At 50.4% G+C, this 22,222-nt stretch overlaps 1 protein-coding gene across 1 annotated transcript in view; it reads right to left on the bottom strand.

The window, feature by feature from the left end:
* Window positions 1-22,222, bottom strand: part of Vac14 (VAC14 component of PIKFYVE complex) — a 115,182-nt gene that overhangs the window by 40,279 nt on the left and 52,681 nt on the right. Inside the window, exon 13 of the mRNA XM_028891078.2 lies at window positions 10,332-10,488. Coding sequence (XP_028746911.1) covers window positions 10,332-10,488 — 157 coding nt within the window. The remainder of the gene's footprint in view (window positions 1-10,331; window positions 10,489-22,222) is intronic.

Here is a 22,222-nt window from a genome sequence, read left to right as displayed (position 1 = left end):
CAAACAGCATTGCTCCTTCACATGCCTCAGCTGAAAGCATGCTCAGAGCCTCCCACCAGCTCTCCTCCAGCCTGCTGGGTTGTTCTGCTGTGGGCTAGTCACACACCCCACAGGATCCCCCTTCCTTTCTAATGCATGGTGACTCTGCCGTAGTGCTGGAAAGGGGTGACAAGGATGGTGGGATTTTTCAGTCTGCCCAAATGCACTATCAGGACATCTTCGTTAAAAACGGCATTGTTAGTCTCATCCTTGCCCCATAAAGTATGCCTTTCAAAGCATACCAAGTTTTCAGAATATTCTTTGCTGTACAGAAACTACCACTAACTGTGGAGTACTTTAATTATCCCTCTATTGGAATCCTGTATTACCTTTACTTCCCAGTCTCTCCTCCAGGCCCTGGAAACAAATCCTTATCTATACCCTTACCTATTCTGGACATTTTGCATGAATGAATGGAACCCAATATGGCTTCTTTCATGCAGCATATATTCAAGGCTCATCCTAGTTGTGTAGAGCCACTCTTTATTCATTTTTATGGCCAAACGATGATCATACTGCATTTGTTAATCCATCAAACGGTGAGCACTTGGTGGTTTCCACTGTGGCTACTATGAATAATGCTGCTGTAAACAGTCATGTTTACAGGTTCTGTATGGATAGTTTTTCCTTTCTCTTGGCTATATACCTAGGAATGAAACTGCTGGGTCGCATGGAAACTGTTTGGGTCCTGAGGAATTGCCAGGCCGTTTTCCATAGTGGCTACAAAGGAGACCCTCCCTTCTCTGCACCCTCTCCAGCACATGTTATTTGTCCTAGTGGATGGGAAGTGGTGTTTCACTGTGGTTTGGATTTGTAGTTCTCTAGTGATAATGTTACTCATGTTTACGGTGCTTATGTCTATCTTTTCTGGAGAAACAGCTACTCAATTCCTTTGCCTTTTTCCAAAACTGAACTATTTGTCCTTTTGTTATTAGAGTTCTTCATATACGTAGTTCTACCAGGTAGGTGGTTGATAAGCATTTTCTCCTATTCTGTGGGTCTCTCCTGACTTCTGCCAGGAAAGCACTCCACTACAAAGCTACATCCCTAGTCTACTTTCTTGATACTGTCCTCTGAAACAAAGAATATTTGGGCTGGGGACACAGCTCGATGGTAGAGTATTTGCCTACTGTGTTCAAGGCCATGGGTTAAATTTCCAGTATTTTAAAAAACAAAACAACTTTTGTGGTGCTACAGGCCTCATGCATACATGCCAGGGAGCTTCTATTACTGAGATACACCACCAGTCCCACAAACCTTTAAATTTTGGTAAAGTCCAATATGCCATTTTCCCCTTTGGCTGCTCATGCTTTTGAAATAGTAGAGTAAGTAGGGCCACGCTAATTGAGGCAGCAGGGACTGTCAGTTTCTCAGCTGGCCTCTCTCTGGTCTAGAAGCCTCTTTCCTGAAAGAGCAGGCAGGTACTGGCACAGGTAGACAGGATGTAGGGGTCCTTGGAAATCAAGCTTGGCTGTGGTAGCATACATGAGCCTCCAGAAATATTAGGCCAAGTGTATAAAAGAATGGACAAAACCACCGAGGGCATTACAAGTCTCCCAGAGGAGTTGTTGGTGGCCAGTGGCTCCAGGGGCATTGAAACACCCCAGGGGTCCTTTGTGTTTTCTCCTGATCTTTATAGGGAGTGGCTGGGAACTAGAAGACATTTTTTTGTGTGCCAGCCCCCCAGCTGCAGACACCTTAAAACCTGTCGTTCTCATTCCTTAGACTAACAGATCCCTACCTCTAAACCTGCAGCCTTCAACCCCAACCTCTACATAACCCTCCACACTTCCAAATCCTGCTACCCTAAATCCCAAGACTCTTCTAGACAACATCCTCCATCTAAGACCCTTCTGGACAACCCTTTGGGAATCGCGCTGGGGAATCTTGAGTGAAAAGCCCAGTTTAAAGACATGCTCATTCAACTTTCTGCTGTTTGTAATGCGTTGTTCTAGGTCCATGCTGGGGACTGCCTGGCTGCCATGGTTCTAAGTGACTTTGGAATGGCAAAGTCTCGGCTCCCTGGCCTCGAGGGGCTGTTTGCAGAAACAAGTGTCACATTCTGACAGATCACGTACTCCAGGCCCAGCTGGGGCTGGTCTTAGAAGAAGTGGCTGGAGACACAGCTGTTGAGGCAGTCCCACTTCACCATCCTCACCCACAGGTGGTGCACTCAGTGATGCCTGTCACGGCCTGGCTATCCACCCTGCCCCAGGGACACGTGTACAGGAATCTAGGTAACTGTAAGCTTCTGGGGGATATCTCTGCATTATCTGGCCCCTGTCTCCTTCCTGCTTCTCTATATGCACCCCTGGGCCATCTCATTTCCAGGCCTAAGGCTACCAGGCTTCAAAGTACTTAAAAGGACAAAGGAACTAATGAGGAGAGCAACCACAAATACACCCTCCTGGCTGTGACTATCTGGAAGCCCTAAGGAGCTGGGTGCTTTGGGAACACTGAAGTTCCCACCTCACAGGGACAGGGGAAAGAAAGAAAGCATTGAGCATGGTACTCTGGCCTCAGTTTCTTCATCCATAGGTAAGGGCAGTAAGAGTCCCTAACAACTGAGACAACACATGTAATGTACTGGACAAGGCACACCACGAGTCTGTGCTCAATAAATGGGATGAGTGTGACATCAGCAAGTCTCCTGTCCTGGAGCACTGTGTGGGGAAGACTGTTCTCATTCCCTGCTGAATAGGCTGTAAACGTGGGAAGAATTAGGATCCGAAACAAATTCACAGAATTCTATTGGGATACTTCAGGGAAGAAGAGGTTATCTGTGTCCCGCCCCTTAGGTCAGATGACAGACTGGCCAAAGACCACAGGAGAGATGACTTGGGGTTACCCTGGACACATCTCTGCTCCTTTAGTAAGAGCTCTCACTGGTCCAAATAGACTTTCAGTGCCCAGGCTAAATGATGGTGGCCTTTAGTGGAGAGACAAAAAGCACATGGACAAGCGACTAGTTCTTACAGCAGTGTCCTCTGGGAAAACTGTGAGCTCAGTCCTTCAAGTGAGCCCATTGTTCAAGCACCACACACAAGAGAAAGCCCAGTATTCCGAGACTGGAGCCATGGACCTTTCCCAAGACTCAGCTGACAGGAGGCTCAGGTCAGCCGTTTGGGGTGAGCTCCCCAGAACCCCAGACTGACTTGTGTTGAACGCGATCATTGGGAGCAGGGCCTCTGACCTTGGAACCCCCCCACCCGTTGAGGGTTGGGCGTCCTGGGCGAGAAAGGGGAGCAGTCGGTGCTCACTGGTGACAGGGCCATGGTCTGTGAGAGCTCTCGCCACCACGGTTTCCCTTTTGCCGGACTCCCTGACCCCAGGAGCCTTCAGGCTTGCTGTCTTGTCAGACTGGGGATCCAGCCTCTGTTCAGATCCCCACAGGCCGGACAGGCACGTCTGTGAATCCCAGCTAGCAGACCTGCCCATGCCATCACATCTCACCTGAAAAGTGAGTTTAGATCCAAGAGGTGCCACAGCCTGCTCCACATTCCTTCCTTGCTGCCCGTTTGGGAATCAGGGCTGTCTGCAGCTTCTTGCTGTGAACTTCTCCCCCATCCTAACAAGGTCTAAGAAGAGACCCCCTCTCCTGCCGCCTGAGCACCGATTTCCTCTAGGGACCTGCCACGCTGGCTCTTTCTGCTGCTGGGTCTTGAGTTCTCCTTGGAGCTCCCGCCATGCTGCTGCCCCCCTGCCTCTCTTGTTCGCTGTGTTTAAATAACGTCTAATACATTCCTCAGTCCCCAGCAATCTGACTCAGTGTCGTGAATCACCTGCCCCATCCCAAACTCAACAGTGCTTGGCCAGGGCTGTGGGGCTCGGGAGAGGAGGTGGAGAACAAACTCGCCCCACGAGTGCGACTGCAGAGATTTCTGCCTCACTGCAGCCTGCACCTCCCAGGGGACAGCTCAACCGCCTCCACCGGCCTCTTCCGCCCACCTCCGGCTCTTGCTCATCTGGTTGTGCAGTCTGAAGTGGCTCTTGTCTCAAGACGGGCTGGTGCTGCACACGCCTGAGGATAGGTAGAGCTGGGCCTGGCTCGGCCTGATTTAGGGCATGCCCCCCAGATCTGCATCTGGACAGAGGTGTCCTAGCAGACTGTACTTAGCATTACCAACAGTGCAGTTTTGTAGGCCAACTCAAATGGTGGACAAGCTGCTTTGGTGGGAATTGGCAGGCCAGGAAGGAGAGGAGAGGGTTGTGTCGGGCTCTTCCTAAAGGGCTGAGAGGAGCAGGATCTCCATTTCCTGACCCAAAGAGGCCAGGGATGTGAGGGAGAGTGCAATCCTTCAAGCCACACAGATCTGCCTTGTATTTCTGGTTTGGGCAAGCAAGAAGTCTGTGGGGCTCTGGAAGGAAGCTCACGTGACTGACTGGCTGCTCCGGGGCAGACAGATGCTGTGGGGAGTCCTCTGTATACAAAGACAGGCCGGTGGGGTGGCGGCTGGGGAGCCAGCCCTGCAGATGCTGTTAAGTGAAACCTGATGTGGCGACATGAGAATCTGCAGAACGCCTCACAAACAACCTTCTCTGGGATGTTTTGGATTGAGTTTTGTGGCTATGACGTGAAGGAGCCTCACATGTCAGGATAAAAATAGCTCTGGCCTCAATACACAACCCAAGTTACAGTGCAACAGAACCAGATGCAAAAACATTAGCCACCCAGCTCAGACTCTACTTGCAAGGTTTCATTCTATACCTTCTTCCCTGCTGAGGTCAGGCCCAGGGATCTGGGCTGTCCAACTGATTAGCTATTAGGATTTGCTGCCTTGAGGTAGGACAAGGGCCAGTGGCTACTGAGCGTACACCCAGGAGGCCAAAGGAACAGAGGAGCCCTGGACCTTGTTGCTGACTCAGCCAGACCATGGAGACAGTGAGCTGCTTTCTCATCTGGGACCATCTCAGAGAAAGGAGTGCAGTCCATTCTTGGCACACAAAGTGCTTCATGAAGCTGGGTGGTGGTGGCAGCACACACCTTTAATCCCAGCACTAGGGATGCCGAGGTAAGAGGATCTCGGTGAGTTCCAGGCCATCCTGGTCTATATAGGAAGCTCCAAGTCAGGGCTATATAGAGAAACCCTGACTCAAAACCAAACCAAACAATAACAACAACAACAAAACGTACTTCACGGAAGGGAGTGACTGGGAAGCTGGTATGGGACAAAAGGGAGAATGGTGGGAAAGAGCAACTCCCCTAGAATTAAGTGGCTGGAAGGAAGGGAGGCCATGCTGGTGGGGTTTTTTATTTGTTTGTTTGTTTTTTTTTTGAGAGAGAGTTGTAGAAATGGAGGTAGCACTCACCCCATGGCTTCATGGACACACCACCACCCTGGTGACCTGATCCCGGAGGTAACTACCCAAGACAGGAGCTGGAGCCTCACCCATATCCAGGAGGCTTTCCAGCTGTTTGGCTCACAGCACAAGACAAGATATTCAGGCACAGAGGGGCTTAGGAGTAATTCTCAGCTTTTAGGGGAGCAGTGGGGCCACACAGCCACGTGCTATCTGGAAGGGCTGCTACCGAAGCAAGGACTAGGGCCAAGGTCAGCACTAAGGGAGAGCTAGGACTGACAAGACCAACCAACAAGGAGTCTCAGTTGCAGCCCAAGGGGACACCTTCTCGGACAGTTGGACTGGGGAACTTCAGCTCACCCTTGGTGACCTGTACATGGCCATCCTTCATTTTAATCATCTCTAAAAAAAGAGTACTCATCCTTCCTGGGTACCCGCTGCTAGGGATTCATACATGAATAAAGCCTAGCTCCTGTGGCCTGAGATCACGAGAACATAAAGACATTTGGTGATCCTGACAAAACCTGAGTCTAGAAACAGGGATGACCAGAGTGTTTGCATTTCTGATGACTCTGGGTTACCAAGGATTGGAACCTATACCTCCGCACCTTGGCGGCAGGAGGGGCCTTAGCTGGTCACAGCCAAGAGGGAACACAGGTCAGTTCCACATCTACCCTGACAAGCGTGAGGAGCTCAAGGGGAGGCAGCCTTGCAGAGGGTCTCACCAGAACTGACCCGAGGGGTCCCGTGACCCTACAGACAGCTGTCAAGGCAGTTCCCCACAGCAGAGTGTGATCTTAGCCCTGCTATGGAGGAGCTTCCAAAGCCCCAGCACTCCAGCCCAGCTTAGAAGACGGGGAAGTGGTACCTGAGGCAGGAAGCCACTACAGGGCACAGGCTGCAGGTCTTTCTGCTACCTCAGGAGCTGAAAGGATACATAGGCTTGGAGGTTCAAAGAGCAATGGGCAAGGCTCTTGGGGAGCTGTGACACAGTCAACTGTGGTAGAGTAAGCAGAAGGAAGCAGGGCAGGAAAGGAGGTTCCTTCTATGTAGCCTGCGGCCAGAATGGGGTCCCTGGAATCACTGTGAAGAAGAGAACTACTTGCCTGGAACTGGCAGGTTGGAGCCAGAGCTGGGAACAGGACACCCAGACCAGCTCTTAGACCGATAGCTAGGTTCCTACTGCTCCTTCCCTCAGGGGAAGGAAGCTTCCAAGGGTGGCAAAGATGGGATTCCCATGGTCCTCTGAGTGTTCCTGGGCCAGTACAGATGCCCGTCACACTCCTTAGTCAAGGGACTAAAGCATGCTCTCCTCTCCAAGTTGCTGGATGGAGCTGGGCTGATCCAGGTGAACAACCCTCTAAAGTGCTTAGCTCAGGGCCAGGTTTCAGTAAGTGCATGCAATGATGGCCGCTATTGTGACCACTGTTACCACAGGGAGAAAAGGCCTAGTTCCTGAAAGCCTACTGGGCTTCTTCCTGAACTTGTTTGTCTGGTGATAGGAAGATACCACTGACATCTGGTCACAATGGCCTGGGCTGCAGGGGATGAAGTGGAATTGGAGCATTTCACCTCTGCCCCTTTCAGAGCTAGAGGTGGAGACTACCAGACCAGTGAGTCCTGCAGGGTATGTTGCCATGAATAGTTTTTAGTCATCAATGGAGTTGGAAACAGAATGCTTGCTGAGCATGGACAAAGTCATCCCTAGCTCCTCCCTAGTGGTGGTGCACACCTGTAATCCCAGCACCTGCGAGGTGGAGGCTGGATGATTTAAAAACCAAGTTTATCCCTGGTTACCTGATGAATTTAAAGCCAATCTGGGATACATGAGACTCTACTAAAAAGAAAGAAAGAAAGAGAGAAAGAGAGAGAGAGAGAGAGAGAAAGAGAGAGAGAGAGAAAGAAAAAAAAAAAAAACAACAGAATGGCTCATGGCAAGCAGGGAGGTCATGGCAGACGACACTTAGCCCAGACTGCCACACTACTGCTTACTTGGCCATGGACCCTGAGGGTACCTGGGTCTCCCCAGGTCTGATACCTGCCTGATAGCAGGGGGAAAAAGATATGGATCTTGGGTCCTACTAATTGTTCTGTGGGTCAGGGTGGTCCCACAGAGGTCCGGTTACTGTCCCTTCTTTGCACAGCTTGGTAATACACTTGAAGATTTCTGAGTCAGTTAGAGATGGCATATAATGACTGCGCCCCAGGAGCCCCACAGTGGGAGACAGTTTTCCTCCAAGGCCCTTGCCTAGCTCTCCTGCTGTTCTGGACGTAGTTCTTTTCTGGTTAAGAACAAAGAGGTGGGACCCAGACCCGGGTCTCTGTGATGGGGTGGAGAGATGTTTGTGGTAGGTCATGTGAGAGGAAAAATCCCATGTGGGCAACTCTGTCGCCAGTGCCCTGGGAACCACTGTGGTAGTGCACTGAGGGCAACACAGCCCTCATGCGGGTGTGTGATGTCTCTCCCCCATCACTGTGTGGGATCTGCACCATGTGAGTGTACAGATCTAACGTGAAGGAGGGGCACTGGCTTCCCTGCAGATGCCCTGACGCTGCCGTCTGAAGTTCCTGCATGGAGGGTGGAGTGATTTCCTCTTACAGGACACAACGCTGTAGTCTGATTCTCAGATCTGTGTCCTGCAGAGGTGGACGACAGTGGACTCTACACAGGAAGAAGGGCTGGTCTTGCATCCTCTGTCCATGTGCACATATACACGGGTGCACAGAAAGAGACAGACCCCAGTGCATGCCCAGGAAGTAATTTGGGGAAGAGCAGCCAGCAGAGCAATGAGGACATTTCCTGCATGCTTTCTGACCTCAACACCACCCCACATATCTATGGCATCCACCGTGGGCCTCCCAAGGCAGCTGAGCCAGGAGAGGGCAGAGGGCAAGCTGGCTTCCTGTATTCCTTTCTTACTGATTTGATCCTGACCTTCTAGAGTCATGAACACACTTGTAAACTCTGATGCCAGCTGTGGAGATGCAGATGTGAATGCATCTCCTGCACGGAGGGTCTCATAGACCCAAGTTCCATAAAGGGCTCAGGCTAACGTTTGGCTCCTGGTATTGTGAGGAGTTTGTGAAGGAAATCGCAGTATTGGCTCTAGGCACTTCCTTGGGATTCTTCCAAGGACTGACTTTCCGCCCATCTGGGATGTTTGGTTGTTTTTCCTGTGACTTCTGAGTGTCCCTGGCCGATGGGAGCCATTCTGATAGCCTCGGCAGACCAGGGTGAGAGCTCCCACTACTTCAGCCTCAGGGTCTGCACATTTTGGTGGGGAAAGGAGCTGAGATTCAGAGTGCTCTGCCACGTGAGTACCCTCAGCTCTTGTCTCTAAGCAGCAGCATGCTTTTGATACCCAATGGCCCCCAGGAACCTTGCAGGATCCCAACCCTAAAGTGGATGCCTAAAGTAGTTTCTTGGCTCACACCCTCAGGAGCAGGAACCCACATTTCAGCTATCAACTTCTCTGTGCCCAGAAGGAAGAGAAAACATGCTTATAGATGAAGTAAAAGACCACAGAGAGTCCTGGGAGCACTCAGTCTGCCCAAGGCTCATACAACCTTCTGCTGCTGCACCCTGAAGATGGAGAAGATGGTAGGGTGCTGTCTCCTAGGGAGGAAGAACCATTGCAGGGTTCCTTTCTTCTAGACTCTTCCCTGCCCCGTCTACCCCATCTAAGGAAAGGCCTTCTCTCCATCTCAGTGTAGCTCCTACTACCTGTTGCTGCACACCACGCTTGATTTTGCCATCTGTCCCCCAACTGGGGCTGGCCTATGTGCGACTTGGAGACAGAGTAGAGAACGGACTCCTTTGCTGAGGGACAGGAGGTGGGAGCCACAGCAGGGGTCCTGGCATCAGGATATGGGAGCTGCTTCCTTGACCACAGCTGATGACTGCCCAGGGGAAACTGGTCTCCTGAGTGAGGAAGTGATGGCATCCTGGGGAAATGGGAGAGAGGAAGCCAGGCTGCTGCTAGAGTCCCTCACTCTCCACATCAGACACATGTGCTGCAGGAGGCCGGAGCTGGGCTCCCATGTGCCTTCTGCTGCGGGGCTTTGGAGACCCAGAGCCTTCTTTGTCATGGAGGTGTCCTCAGAACACAGCCTGTGATTTGACTTGGCGTGTCCAGGGCTGTACCAAGGCCCGTGGAGCCCTACAAACACTCTGAAATCCTTAGACACTGGGCATGGGATCTGGCTTCTACTGGGGTGGGGCAGGTGTAATGTGGGCCCAAGGCTAGGTGCCAGAATACCACTGGGCTGCAGGAGGGACAATGTCACTGAAAGTTTGTAAGTGTACGTGAAGCTAATAAGGTCCTCGTGTCTAGACGGCATGAGGGGTTCAAGGACAAAGACCTGGCAAACATCCAAGACTCACTGGGTAATTTCCTACCAACCTGTGTCCTGGGGCCTTTTTAAGGACCATGTGGCTGAGGGAGGTGGTCTCTGCCTAGGAGAGGAGGAGCTAGGCAGTGTGGCCAGGGAGAAGAGCTACCTGCCACCCCAAAGGAACCCGAGGAACAAGCACCAGGAATGCCTTGGCTACCTTCACTTGCAAGGACAGCCCGGAAACAGCCTGTTTGAATTAGCCTGTCTCTTGCCTGGGCTGCCTGCCATGCTGAGAGCTATTCTGAGCTTTGGTGAGGAGGAAATGGCTGCCTAGCCTTTTTCCACCTGTGAGACCCAAGATTGAAGGTCCTGGCTGGTTGCCAGCCTGTGGAGAAATTGCCTCAGAGGGTTTTGTGCTTAGTCAGTGGTTCAAAAGCATCAAAAGCGCTGAAGATGAGGGAAAGTGTTGTGAGGGTCTCTGGGGACTACTGGAGTGAGAGTCAGGAGGGCTGACTCTTTTGTGGTAGAAGACCATGGGTAGGCAATCTACTGACCCTCATACACGGCAGAAGAGCAGCTTATGAGTGACCTCCTGGGACAAGTTAAGATCCAGTGCTAGCATTTTCTCAGGACAGAGCCCTCAGGGAAATACTTACTGGGAGTGGTTAGCATGTTGGCTCTGCCGGAGGTGTGCACCTGAAGCTCCGAGTGGCTGACTCGGAAGTCAGGGCCATCAGGTGCGCCTGGGTCATCCGTTTGGCCTGCAGGGGAGGAAGCAATTTCTGCCAACACCTCCAGATCCTTCAAGACAACCTGGGGAGACAAGCGGAGGATGAAGGACAAACTCCCTACTGTGAGCTGAGCTGATGTAGCAGAGGTGACATCAGAGATAAGGTGTGTCTTGTAGGGCAGGGAGGGGCCAGCAGACCAAGTGCTGCTCGCCTATTGCCATGAAAGGGCTTGGGAAAATGTTGTGAAGGTATGGATTAAGAGGCCACTGACGGTGATGCCTAGGAAAGGAAGCTCATCAGTGTGGTATTGTGTTCCCCGAAATATTGTGCATGCTAATAAATTTATCTGGGGTCAGAGACAGAGCAGTCACAATATTAAACATAAAGAAAAAAAAAAAAAAGAAAAAAAAAAAAAGGCTGGGCGGTGGTGGTGCACGCCTTTAATCCTAGCACTCGGGCGGCAGAGCCAGGCGGATCTCTGTGAGTTTGAGGCCAGCCTGGACTACCAAGTGAGTTCCAGGAGAGGCGCAAAGCTACACAGAGAAACCCTGTCTCAAAAAACCAAAAAAAACAAAAACAAAAAAAAACAAACCATAAAGGATAGGCAGTGGTAATCAGTCCCAAGCCCTGTGTTCTACACCCCCACATGGAGCTTCTCCCACCGCAGGCCTGCCAGCTCTATCTGCTCCCTACTCATCAGTTCTTAGGAAGGCCTGCCTCAGCCTCACTCACAGGTACATCCTTGGGACTAACCCTGGCACCCAGCACATGCTCAGCAAACATGGGCCTGCGCCGCCGGCGCCGGGGACAATTGTGTCTTCATTGTGCTACCTTGAATCCAGATCAAGAATTAATCATTGGGTGGCATGGGAAGAGGAGGGGAAATAAAAAGAACCATGGTAGGGAAGGGGACCAGGGGCAAAGCTGCAGAGCTCTGTGGGTGGGGCCCTGAGAGGTTAGCTGGGTAGAATATGGTAAATACAAGGTCAAGATCAAGCTAAGATGGGGGGTCCTTTTGGGGTGATGAAATATTCTGGAATCAGATAGTGAAGATGGCTACAAAACCCTGTAAGTACAAATGCTCAACTGAAGATGGGGTCATGTCCTAACATACACACCGTAATTTGAAAATGTCATAGTCCATATACCCAATCCATGAATATTGGGGTTCGAAACACAGTACACTGGAGACAACAAGCTGCTTCCCTTCAAGATCACAAGGCTCCCTGGGAGCTGCCCATCATCAAAGAGTACAAAGTGTGGTGCACACCTGTGATCCCAGCACGTAGGAGGGAGAGGTAGGGTCAGTTTGGGTTTGGGGAGGTGGCTCAGTGGGTCAGATGCTTGCCCTTCAGCAAGAGGACCGCAGCTGGGATCTCCAGCATCCATGTAAGAAGTAAGGCACAGTGGCCCGTGTCTGTAACCACAGTGCTGGAGTAGAGGAGACAGGCAAATCCGGGGCCCTGCTGGCCAGCCAGTCTAGCTAAAATGCCAAGCTCCAGGTTCAGCGAGAGACTCTGTCTCAAAAAAGGTAGAGAGGACAGGCTAGATGGCTTAGCAGGGAAAACCACTTGTCATCAAACCTGCTGATCTGAGATCAATTCCCAGAACTCACAAGGTGGAAGGAAAGGACCAATTACTACAAGTTGCGCTCTGATCTTCATTTACACACACATGCCATGACACGGGTGTGTTGAACAACGGAAAGCACACGGTCTCTGAAATGTGAAAGTGGTTCTATGAGTTCATACCCTATGCTAGGTGGTTGTCACTTTTCTTAGTTTCTGCTTGACCAGCTTTCCTGTACCATTGTTGAGGCTCCCTCTGCCTGCTCACCCCTTCTGGCCTCTTGGTCTTCTCTAAGCTGTATCACATGTTTGGCACATGATCTTATTAACACCTTGCCTGCACCTTGGCCTCCTCTAGGTTGGTCACGGCGTCACTCACACAGATACCACCTCTACTGTTCTCCCACCACAGGCCCTGAGACGGTCTTTAGGTCTGTATGAGCTCTTGGCCTGCATCAGAGCTGCACTAGACACTGGGTTGTAAGAGGCAGTCAAAGCCACCCTTGCTTATGGCTGTGGGCACAAGAAGCCACAAAGCGATGGCCCTTGCCCGGAGCTTCTTGTCTGCTTGTCCTTTGGTGCACCGGAATTTGGGTTTTACTTGCTCTTGGAATAGGTTGGTTGTTGAATTGTGGGAAATGGATCTGCAGTGGCTGGAAAACATGGCCCCACTCTACCCAGCCCTGTCAGATGGCAGGAACAAGAGCTAGCACTGTGCCAGGCCAAGAGCCAGAGCAACCTAGGTGGGTTTGGGTTGCAGGCCTAGGTCTCTGTTTTCTGAAAGGAGGAGTCTCCAGCAGGCTCTCCTCCAGGAATGGAAGAGACAGAGGGAGGAGGGTGTGGCAGGGAAGCAGATGGCACAGTTATGAAGAGTTTTGAAAGAGAAGCAGACCCTAGCCCCCATCATTCTCTGGAACTCCATTTCACAAGCAAGACCCTTCCCAAAGGTCAGGAATGGGGAACTAGATCAGGGACTTGGAGTTGGGGACAGTGTGGGGTGACTCACCCAAAACTAAACAGCAAGACAAGAATCAAGCCAAGAGTTTTACAATAATCAGAGTTTCCATAGGGGCACTCCCACTCCAAGGTGTTACTAAGAGAACTGCAAACATATGTTCACACAGATACTTCTATGTGAACACCCCGACTAGCTGAACAATGGACAGCCCCTCTTTTGATAAACGGAATGTGGTATATCCATTCCACAGAAAATGACCTGGTCCTGAAAAGAAATGAGGAGGGGCCTTGGCTCAGGGGGTAAAAGCACTTGCTGCACAAACTGATAAGCTGTCGGGCACACTTGTAGTCCAGTGCTTCTGTAGTGAGATGGGAGACAGAGATGGCCTGGCATGTGCTGTGATCAGTAGAAACAACAGATCCTGGCCAATAAAATAGAGGGTAAGAACTGACTCCTGAAAGCCATCCTTGACTATGGCATGTGTACATACCACACGCACAAAAAAAAAAAAAAAAAAAAAAAAAAAGAGGATACTGGCCTATTTAGCAATAGGAAGAGCCTCATAAATACTTGCTAAGTTAAAGAAGGTAGTATACAAGGCTACCAACTACAGTGACTACATGAAATACCTAGAAGAGACAAATCTGAAAAGATGAAGGTTCATTTGTGGTCGCCAGTAGTTAGGGTCTAGACTGCTAATGGGTACAGTTACTTTCTGGGGAGGGTTCGGGGATGAAGTGTCTTGGAATTAGGCAGTAGTAATGGTTGTGCAATCTGCTGAAAGCATTTTAAAAACTGCTTCAGTTTTGGTATATGAATTGAATGGAAAACATGAGAACTAAACCCAAATTTCAAACTGGCACCCTAATTCCCAGTCATGCGGCATTTTTAGAGAATTCACTTTCTTTTACCGCTGCCCAAGTGGCAGTTCTTTCTAATGCCCTATGATCTGACAATTGATTCAGACTCAGGAGAGATAAAAAAGAGGAGGAATTCACTCTAGTCTGCTTCTAGCAATTTGCTTCTACAAGTCATGCTGCTCCTCTCAGATCTGTCTGTGCAGGTGGACAGGGGCAAATGCCCTCTGAGCAACAAATCCTGGAGGTCAAATGTTCTGAGTGAGAAAAAGTACAGGCAAGCAAGGCAGACTGGGGACATGGTATGATTATACCAGGCAGCTCTGGCAAGATCCCTGACACCAGGTACACGACCCACTAGATGTCCAACATGCACTTTTTTTTCCATCTGAAGAGATGCCTAGGAAGAACCAGTAGCACGCAAGAAGAATGGTACAAAGTCATGTCTCCTGGAGCAGCCCAAGAACCAGGCTACAAGGGACGAGGAGGTCAGAGGAGCATGCTGTATTTGCCTCTGGCCAGAATTAACACTCTCAGTCACCATTAGTGTCACCTTACACTCTTACATGAGGAACCTGAGATTTGTACAGTCACTAGCTCAAGATAAAGAGTGCCTGCTTTATACCCAGCTCTGGTCCTTAAACCCAAGCTTGTTAATAAAACTAATCAGGGCTTTGTGGTCAGACATTCCAGACTTCCAACCCCCATCCTAGACTAGTTAATGTCATCCAATGCAGCTCACCTCTCCCTAATGCCTACTGAGTAGCTACTATTGTTCTGTTCTGACTATAGGAGACATAGGGCTAGACAGGACAGGCTCGGACTGAATCATAGGCTATAGGATGCAAAATTAAACATTTACTGAAAGAGAACCTCTGGGCCTCAGGATCCAGCAACTTAGTCTGAGGGGAGCCAGGAGCCTTTGGAAGCACTTGAACATGCATCCACCAAGGACATGTGTGTGTGTGTGTGTGGGGGGCATTTGAAGCATTCTCTTAACTAGCATAAGCAGCTTCTGGATGCAGAGAACAACTTGGCACATTCCAGGAAACAAAGCTTGTGGTGCTTTAGCTACAGAGAGGGATGTGGGGGCTGGAAGGTGTGTGTAGCTAGAAACCAGGCTTCAGATGGTAGGCCAGGATGGACAGTCATAAGCTTAGGACCCACACAAAGGAATATGGGCTCTATTTTGCAGGTAATAGCATCTCCGCTTCCCTGTATGTACAAATGGAGGCTTGACCATGCAAAGCTGCCCTGAAGGCTGTGAGACCAGCTGGCCCTCTGTGCCCAAGGATTCAACCAACTGGACTGAAAATATTAGGTGATGTACATATATATATACAGGACATGTAAAGGCTTTTTTCTTGTCTTATTTCCTAAACAATGAAGCATAATAGTACTGCCATAGAATTTAACTGTATTGGGTATAACATGCCACCTAGAGACTACTTAACGTGCATGGAACACAGTATGTAGGTTATATGCAAATACTGGCCCATTTTGTAGAAGGGATATGAACATTTTCAGATTCTGGAATCCAAAGGGTCCCTGGTTCAATCCCTTATAGATACCAAGGAACAAGGGTACTTCATGTGCAGAGCACAGAAAGCAGGCACAAAGAGTCTGATTTACCACTCTTGGGATTACAAGATTTTTAATCCCAACATCAAGCTGTTAATGGCCTTGGCTTGGTGATGGGGTGGGAATAGCAGTGTTCACACTGAGGGCTTTTCATGAGATTGTGCACCATCCATCTCTGCATTACTGCTTCCTGCCCACTGGACGGGAGAGCAGAGCCAGGAAGGCTGCACATTTTGCATTCAGAACTCTCTTATTTTAGAAAGCCCAACATCAAAAAGCAAATGAATGCAAATTACGCTTCAATTGCACAATTAAAGCCGGAAATGTTGTCTACAGGTTCCTTTGGTGATCCCAGCCACTCCTCCTGTGCTTACAAAGCAAATGATTTGTTTCTGGTCCTGGGGACTGGCAAAAAGCCCACAGCCCTGCCTGGGGCACCATACATGCACAGGTGCACACACAATGAACTGACCCTTCCTGCCCCTTAAACAGAACAGAATGGAGGAAGGGAAGGGGCTGCTTGAATGGAGGGCAAGGAATGACTTATGGTGGATACTGGGGAGCTACTGTGGGACTATATAGCAGCTCTCTGACATTAGCTCTAGTGGTCAAATCCTGTTGCTAGCTGTTTCTCAGCTGACTCATAATTCCAACTTGGATCTTGAGGCTTTGAAGCAACAATCAAAATAAAGACCTGGCCCAGGGAGGCGAGCTATTGCAGAGAAAGGTCTTGTCAACAGGGGCTCTGAGAGAGACAGCAGAGGTCTATCCTTCTTGTCAGACCTGGCTTTGACTCTGTGCCCGGCCAGGGCTATGGTGTTCTACACTTCCCTGGAGACCCTGCAATCCTTGGAGTGTGGGTAGGAAGCTGTGGGACAAGGATCCCTGCTCAAGGACCCCACAAGGCCAGAAGGAAAGGCCCCAGAGCCACAGACATGTGGCCAGTCTCACTCCACCCCCAGAAACCCAGATTCGGTTCTTCCAGTGAGCAGGCTGCTGGGCCCATGCCCATGGCTGGCCTAGAGTCCTGGCTCTGAGGATGGGGACTAGCTCAAAGAAAGCAGGAGGAAGCCACACCAATTAGTATGCGCTACACAGCATTTTTGCAAAATGAATATAAAACACTTGTGCTTTCTTTTTGTGTGAGAGAAAGAAGAGGGGAGAGGGAGGGAGGTTACAAGAAAGCAATATTCTGCAGGAGCAGAAGCGCCTGCTGTTACCATGGCAGTGGGAGGGCGCGGGGAGGGCCATCAGCTGGTCCCTGGTTCTGGAGTGCAATGTGCTGCCTTGACTCCTTGCTGGAGTGCAAGGGTCAAGGTCGAGGACAGTGAGTACAGACAGCATCTGTCAAGTTATCTCTGAGGGAAGCCTCAGGAGTTGGGAGAACGGGGCCTCATATTTCCCATGGGGTGGATAGCAGAGAAGAGAAAACCAGGGATTCCTAAGACGATGCCCTTTGTTGGAGACAACTTTATAGCAGCAAACGGCATTTTCCATATAGGATACAGGTGGACACTGTCATCTGTCAGTGAGATCATTTTCCAGCAGCCAAGGCAGCTCTCTCCTGGACTGTGCTGCTTCTCTCCTATCTTTTGCTGGTTTAACGGTGTCCATCACTCCAATCCCTGCCTAGAGCCCAGCTCAGGAAATGATGTAGGACTGGAAGGCTTTCTGCCTTTCCACGGCACTGTGGCTGCTCCTCTGCCCCAGCTTGTAAGGCTATAGTCTGCAGACAAGTACTGCAGGCTCAAGTCCCCACACTGGGGAGCCTGCCTAGTCTCCAACCAACACTCGGGCTCTAAGCCCCAGGCAGTCACTTAGCAGATAAGGACCTGTAGCACGGGGTAGGAAACAGAAGATGCTGTTTAGAATAGCTGCTGCCAAAGGGATGGATGGACAAGAGTCCCACTTTAAGGTACCCATTGAGCTCTAGGAAGCATTAGGAAGCTCTAAGTTTATATAGACAAGCGCTAGTTGAGGCTCTAGGTGTCAGTTGGCTCAGCAACCCAGCTCCTTCGAAGGGGAATCTTTTTTCTATTGTCAGGAAATTCCCAAACTGTGCTCTCTCCACTGCTGGCTGGGAGGAAGATCCAAGAATGTTCCCAAGAGGCACACTTTGTACTGGCGAGAGAGATGGATGCTGAATCTGGACGCTGCACTCTGGCCAGTGTAAGCCAATGCCAAGGAATATCTGAAGCCTCTGTCCGGAACAGCTGATTGTAGTGCCTTGCAGGGGATCTGGGCCAGGTCAGGCTGCCCCTCATGCTGTGAAGCAAGGCTGACAGGAAGGGCAGAGGCACCGAGGCCTGGCTTTCACAGGAACCTTGGGCTTTCTGCTTCTGCCCACATAGAAACCTGTTTCTTTTGTTTTAAGGGTATAGCTCAGTGGCTAGGCCTCCTCCATTCCTGACCACATATGACTTGGCTTTTGCTGCCCTGGGCCTTGGGGAATCAGCCAGAGAATTCACCCTAGGAAGCCAGACTGAAGGCCAAGAGCAGTGGGAAATGCACCCACACCAGCTGGCACTGGGGCTGGAGGCCTCCACCCTAGACACAAGGTAAACAGGAGCTGCAGAAACCCAGAAAGCAGCAGGCAGGCTGGCATTCTGAGCAAAGCTGTGGTCTACATGGCACCACTAGAAGCCTGCCTACTGCAACCAGATGAGCACTGCCCAAGAAAAAGTCCAGGATTCAGGTGGGTAAGGAGGTCTGTCCAGGTGTGGACACATTTCCTTTCCCATTAGAAAACCACTCAGGTTGCTTTCCAGTGTCTTGGCAAAGCAAAGTAACTTCCAGCTGTACATACACACAGCTCACAGATAATGTTGCTTGACTCTGAGTACACAGCCTAGGGGGATTTGGGCAGCTTTTTTTTGTTTTGTTTTTTTTTTTTTCAAATGGACTTTGGAGATCTTTCCTAGTGTCTAGACCTGGATTGTCTATACAAAGGCAATATGCTACTGTCAGTTCCACTGATTAGTCGTGTAGGTTAGTGTAGATGATGCTGGTGGTTGCCCCTCTTGGGATACAGGAGAGAAGAAAGGGCAGCTAAGGTAGGACCCACTGAGAGAGGAGACTGGTGACCCCAGCCCCGAGCCCCACAGCTTTTCCTTCCTGCTGATCCAGCCGTTCTCACTTGTACTGTCCTGAATTCTTAGTTCTTAGGGTTGGAAATTCTCTGAGCGCAGCGCAGCTGTAGAGTGGTCCATATGCACCCTGGAGTTCTGTCGCCAGGTGATGAGCCCCTGCACAGTGGTCACCAGGAGAGGGGAGGGTTCCCGACTCCCTCAGATCTCTGCTTAACCCTGGAAACTTCCCACAGCACCTGGCCCGAGATAGGGACAGGGCTGGGCGGGACCAGCCCACTCTGCAGCCAACCTGGTTATTCACCTTGTGAAATGTTTCTGAGCATCAGCTATGGGCTGCTGCACAGACCTCTCTTACAGCTGACCTGCCATATAAAGAGTGGTAAGTGCTATGAAGGGATGGATAGAAAGGCAGAGGAGTCCTGGCCCAGCCTTAATGTGCAGGAGGAGGTGTATTGGGGACAGAGACAGAAAGAGGGATGGAAAAAGAAGGAGAGACGGAAGGGAGGAGGACAAGGAGAGGGGAGAGAGCAGAAGGGAGGGAAAGAGAAGGAGTGTAGAGGGGAGGAAAGGAGAGATCATACATGGGCTTCTGAGTGATTCAGGAAACCACCTCCAGATTCTGACCAAATTAAGTCCTTAACTTCTCTGGGTTCTTTGAAACAGTTTCCTCTTAGGTAAATGGACCCCGCCCCCCCCCCCATCCTCTTGTGAGGCTGCTGGGAGGATAAAGATGAGTGCTGGGTATCAGGTCTGTGACAGAGCCAGTGAGTGGGCTGAACAGTCACTGTGGAGAGTGGTCCTCTTCTGGCCCAAGTGTCTTGTGAACCCACAGGAAACTGCCACTGAAATCCAGCTTTCCAGAGGAGGAAAAAACCCAACACAATCTGGAAGAACACTTGACTTCTAAAGATGCCAGGATCAATATGTGGGGCATGGGTGAGCACAGAGGGTTATGGCCTGGCTACTGCCTCCAGACTACATGGACAGGGAATGGGGGCTAAGAGTTGGGGGTCCCAGCTTCCACAAATCTCATGCTGGTCTCCTAATCAGACATGTGCACCACATACATTTCTGGGATTTTGTGAAAAATGCCAGTGCCCAGGCAACCAGGCCTAGGCTGAGGGTTATAGCCCAGGGGATCTGGGATGAGGCCCAAGCAGCTGGCTTTGAAACTGCAGAGGATTCTGACATAGTCTAGTTTGGACAGTGCTTCAGGGCTTTGAAGCCTAATGGTTGAACTTTGCCTCTGAGGTGTGATCACTTTGGAAGTTCAAGGAGAGATGGGCACTGGGGGCCTGCAGCAGGGCCAGGTGGTTTACCCAGCCCTTTAAGTAACTCAGTTCCCTATCCCAGGAGAACGCCGAACCCAACTTTGTTTATGGCTTCCTGCTGCAAGCAGGCCCCACCCCGGGAAAGCAAGCCTGCTTTTCTGCTGCCCTTCTCAGCCGACTCTCTCCCTTCCATCAGGGGCCAAGCAGAGGCCTGCTCCACCACTCCACTCAGGGCAGTTACTGTCCTCATGGGTAATGTTTGCCCTCTGTCCCATCGAAGTTCTAGACAGACAAACAGACAGACCCTCCTGGCCCACAAAACTGGCTTTGTGGAGTAGGATGACTCCAGGCTTCCCGTGGTTACTGTGGGTTCACCATTCACTCTAGGCTAACGGAGAGACTGTGAGAAAACTGTGACATCTAGAATGAGAAAGAGCAGAGGCCCTCCTGACAGACACAACTGTTGTGCCCCCATCCTTGGCAATGACTTGTTGACAAGGACTCAGTTTAGAAGATCTACATCCTCCCTAGGTCCCTAGGAGTGGCTTCAGGTACTTTTGCTGAGCTGTGAGGTACAACTGCTGAGGAGCTGGGCCAGGGGCTCTGGTTGTCCCCAAGAGGAAGACATGGGGATTGGGATGGGGCTCCAGTGTCTTCCTCTTGCTGTCTAGAAGCTCCTGTTGCCTGCCACTTGGGAGAAGAGGGAAGTAGGAAGCTGCAGGGTCAGCTGTGGCAGAGTGAGGACACAGCACTGAGTGCTAAGGACAAGGCCCCTGTGCCTCAGTAGGGGAGAACCCTGAGCCCTCCATCTTCTCACATGGAGTAGGCTCCTGGCTGGAATAATTAAGCTCTTGGCTACTGACATTAGCTTAGTGTTATGGGTGGAGATTCTAACCTTACTGGATAATCTGATTTTAAAGAAGCCCGTGGAATTGAGGCAGAAGTGGAGAGGTTGTTTTTATTTGTTTTGGAGAGTAGATGGAATGAAAACTGGAGTGAAATAAAAACGGAGGCAAGGAACTGAGAAGGAAGAACAAGTCCCATTCTTAGGGAAGACTGTCTGCTTTTGAGCACACAGCATTAGTATTCCAGGGAGTAGAGTCAGGACCACACAAAGTCAGAGCTGGAAAGGACCAAGGACAATCCCGTCCAACTCCAGCGTCTCAGAGAAGAAAGCTGGTCCTGTGGAGAACTGGGTGGCATGGGACCAGAGGCCTCCTGAACTCTGAGACCCCTGGCGATCTAAGTCATTGGCCTCAGCTTTTTAGAAGACCAGATGGAGGATAGAGAGGGTTTCTGGTCTGAGCCTGGAGTGAGCGAGCTACCAACTCCCTGTCCCATCTGTGAGCAGTCCAGAGGTAGCCCACAAGAAAAGGCAAGAAAGCAAGGTCAAATGCTCAGAGAGAGAAGGTACATTCATAACTGAAGGCCAGCCACAGACAAAATTCTATTAGGGCAATATGAGACCAGTCCTACATGAAGCTGTACCCTAGTCTGAGCTGACCTCTGTTCACAGCAGAGAGTCTATGTGGGGTTTTAGATCCCCTGGAATCAGATCTACCCAGCCCCCAATTCTAGCTCTTGGCTGCATGACCTTGGGTGAGCTATCTTCCTTATGTATGAACCTCCTAAGTCAAGCTGGGAGAACTGAATCCATTCTAGGACTACTGGGCAGATTTGCTGAGACAACAGATGTTGGTATTGATTGCTACTTTGACAAAAACTAGCATCACCTGGGATACAGTCCTTTGGATATGCCTATGGGAGATTATCTTGCTTGTACTAATTGAGGTGGGAAGACTAGCCCATTGTGGGTGCCATTCCTTGGGCAGGGGATCCTGGACTGTATATGAGAAAGGGAACTGTGCAGCAGCATGCATTTACTTATCTTTCTGCTTTCTGACTGTGGATATGTTACCAGTTGCTTCAAGCTCCTGCCTGATTTACCACGCTATGATGGACTGCATGTACCCTTGAATGCGAGCCAGTTCTCCCTTAAGTTGCCTTTGTCAGGGTACCCCACCACAGCAACAGGAAAAGAAATGAAGACATAAGACAGATGCAGTAGAACAGTGGACTTATGTATGTGTCCTGTCCTCTCACAGGCACACTGCAGCAGGGTGTCTGAAGAAGACGGCCCCTGAGGCTATCAGAAGGGGCCATCATTGGCTCCTCAAGTTGCCTTTGGTACAAGTGCCTCTATTTAACTACAAGCCCCTATTAGGAGGCAGATCCTCAAGTGGCTAATCTTCAACTGAAGGCCCTCCCTCTGGGGACAGAAGAGGCCCGGTCACCTTGGAATCTACAAGACCACAGCCTTCTCATAGCAAGCTGTTGGTCGCAGCTTCCTTTTCATGTCAATGTCACTAAACAGAGCAGGAAAGCCCAAGCTCACCAGACTGAAGTGCAAGGCTCCTTGATAACGGGGAAATCAAGGTGCTTATGGCTGTGATTAGGTATACTGAGAAGCAAGGGGACTCAATGGGACAACA

Source organism: Peromyscus leucopus, chromosome 5, assembly GCF_004664715.2.
Source record: "Peromyscus leucopus breed LL Stock chromosome 5, UCI_PerLeu_2.1, whole genome shotgun sequence".
Taxonomy (NCBI): domain Eukaryota; kingdom Metazoa; phylum Chordata; class Mammalia; order Rodentia; family Cricetidae; genus Peromyscus; species Peromyscus leucopus.
This window is presented reverse-complemented; position numbering and strand designations above follow the sequence as displayed.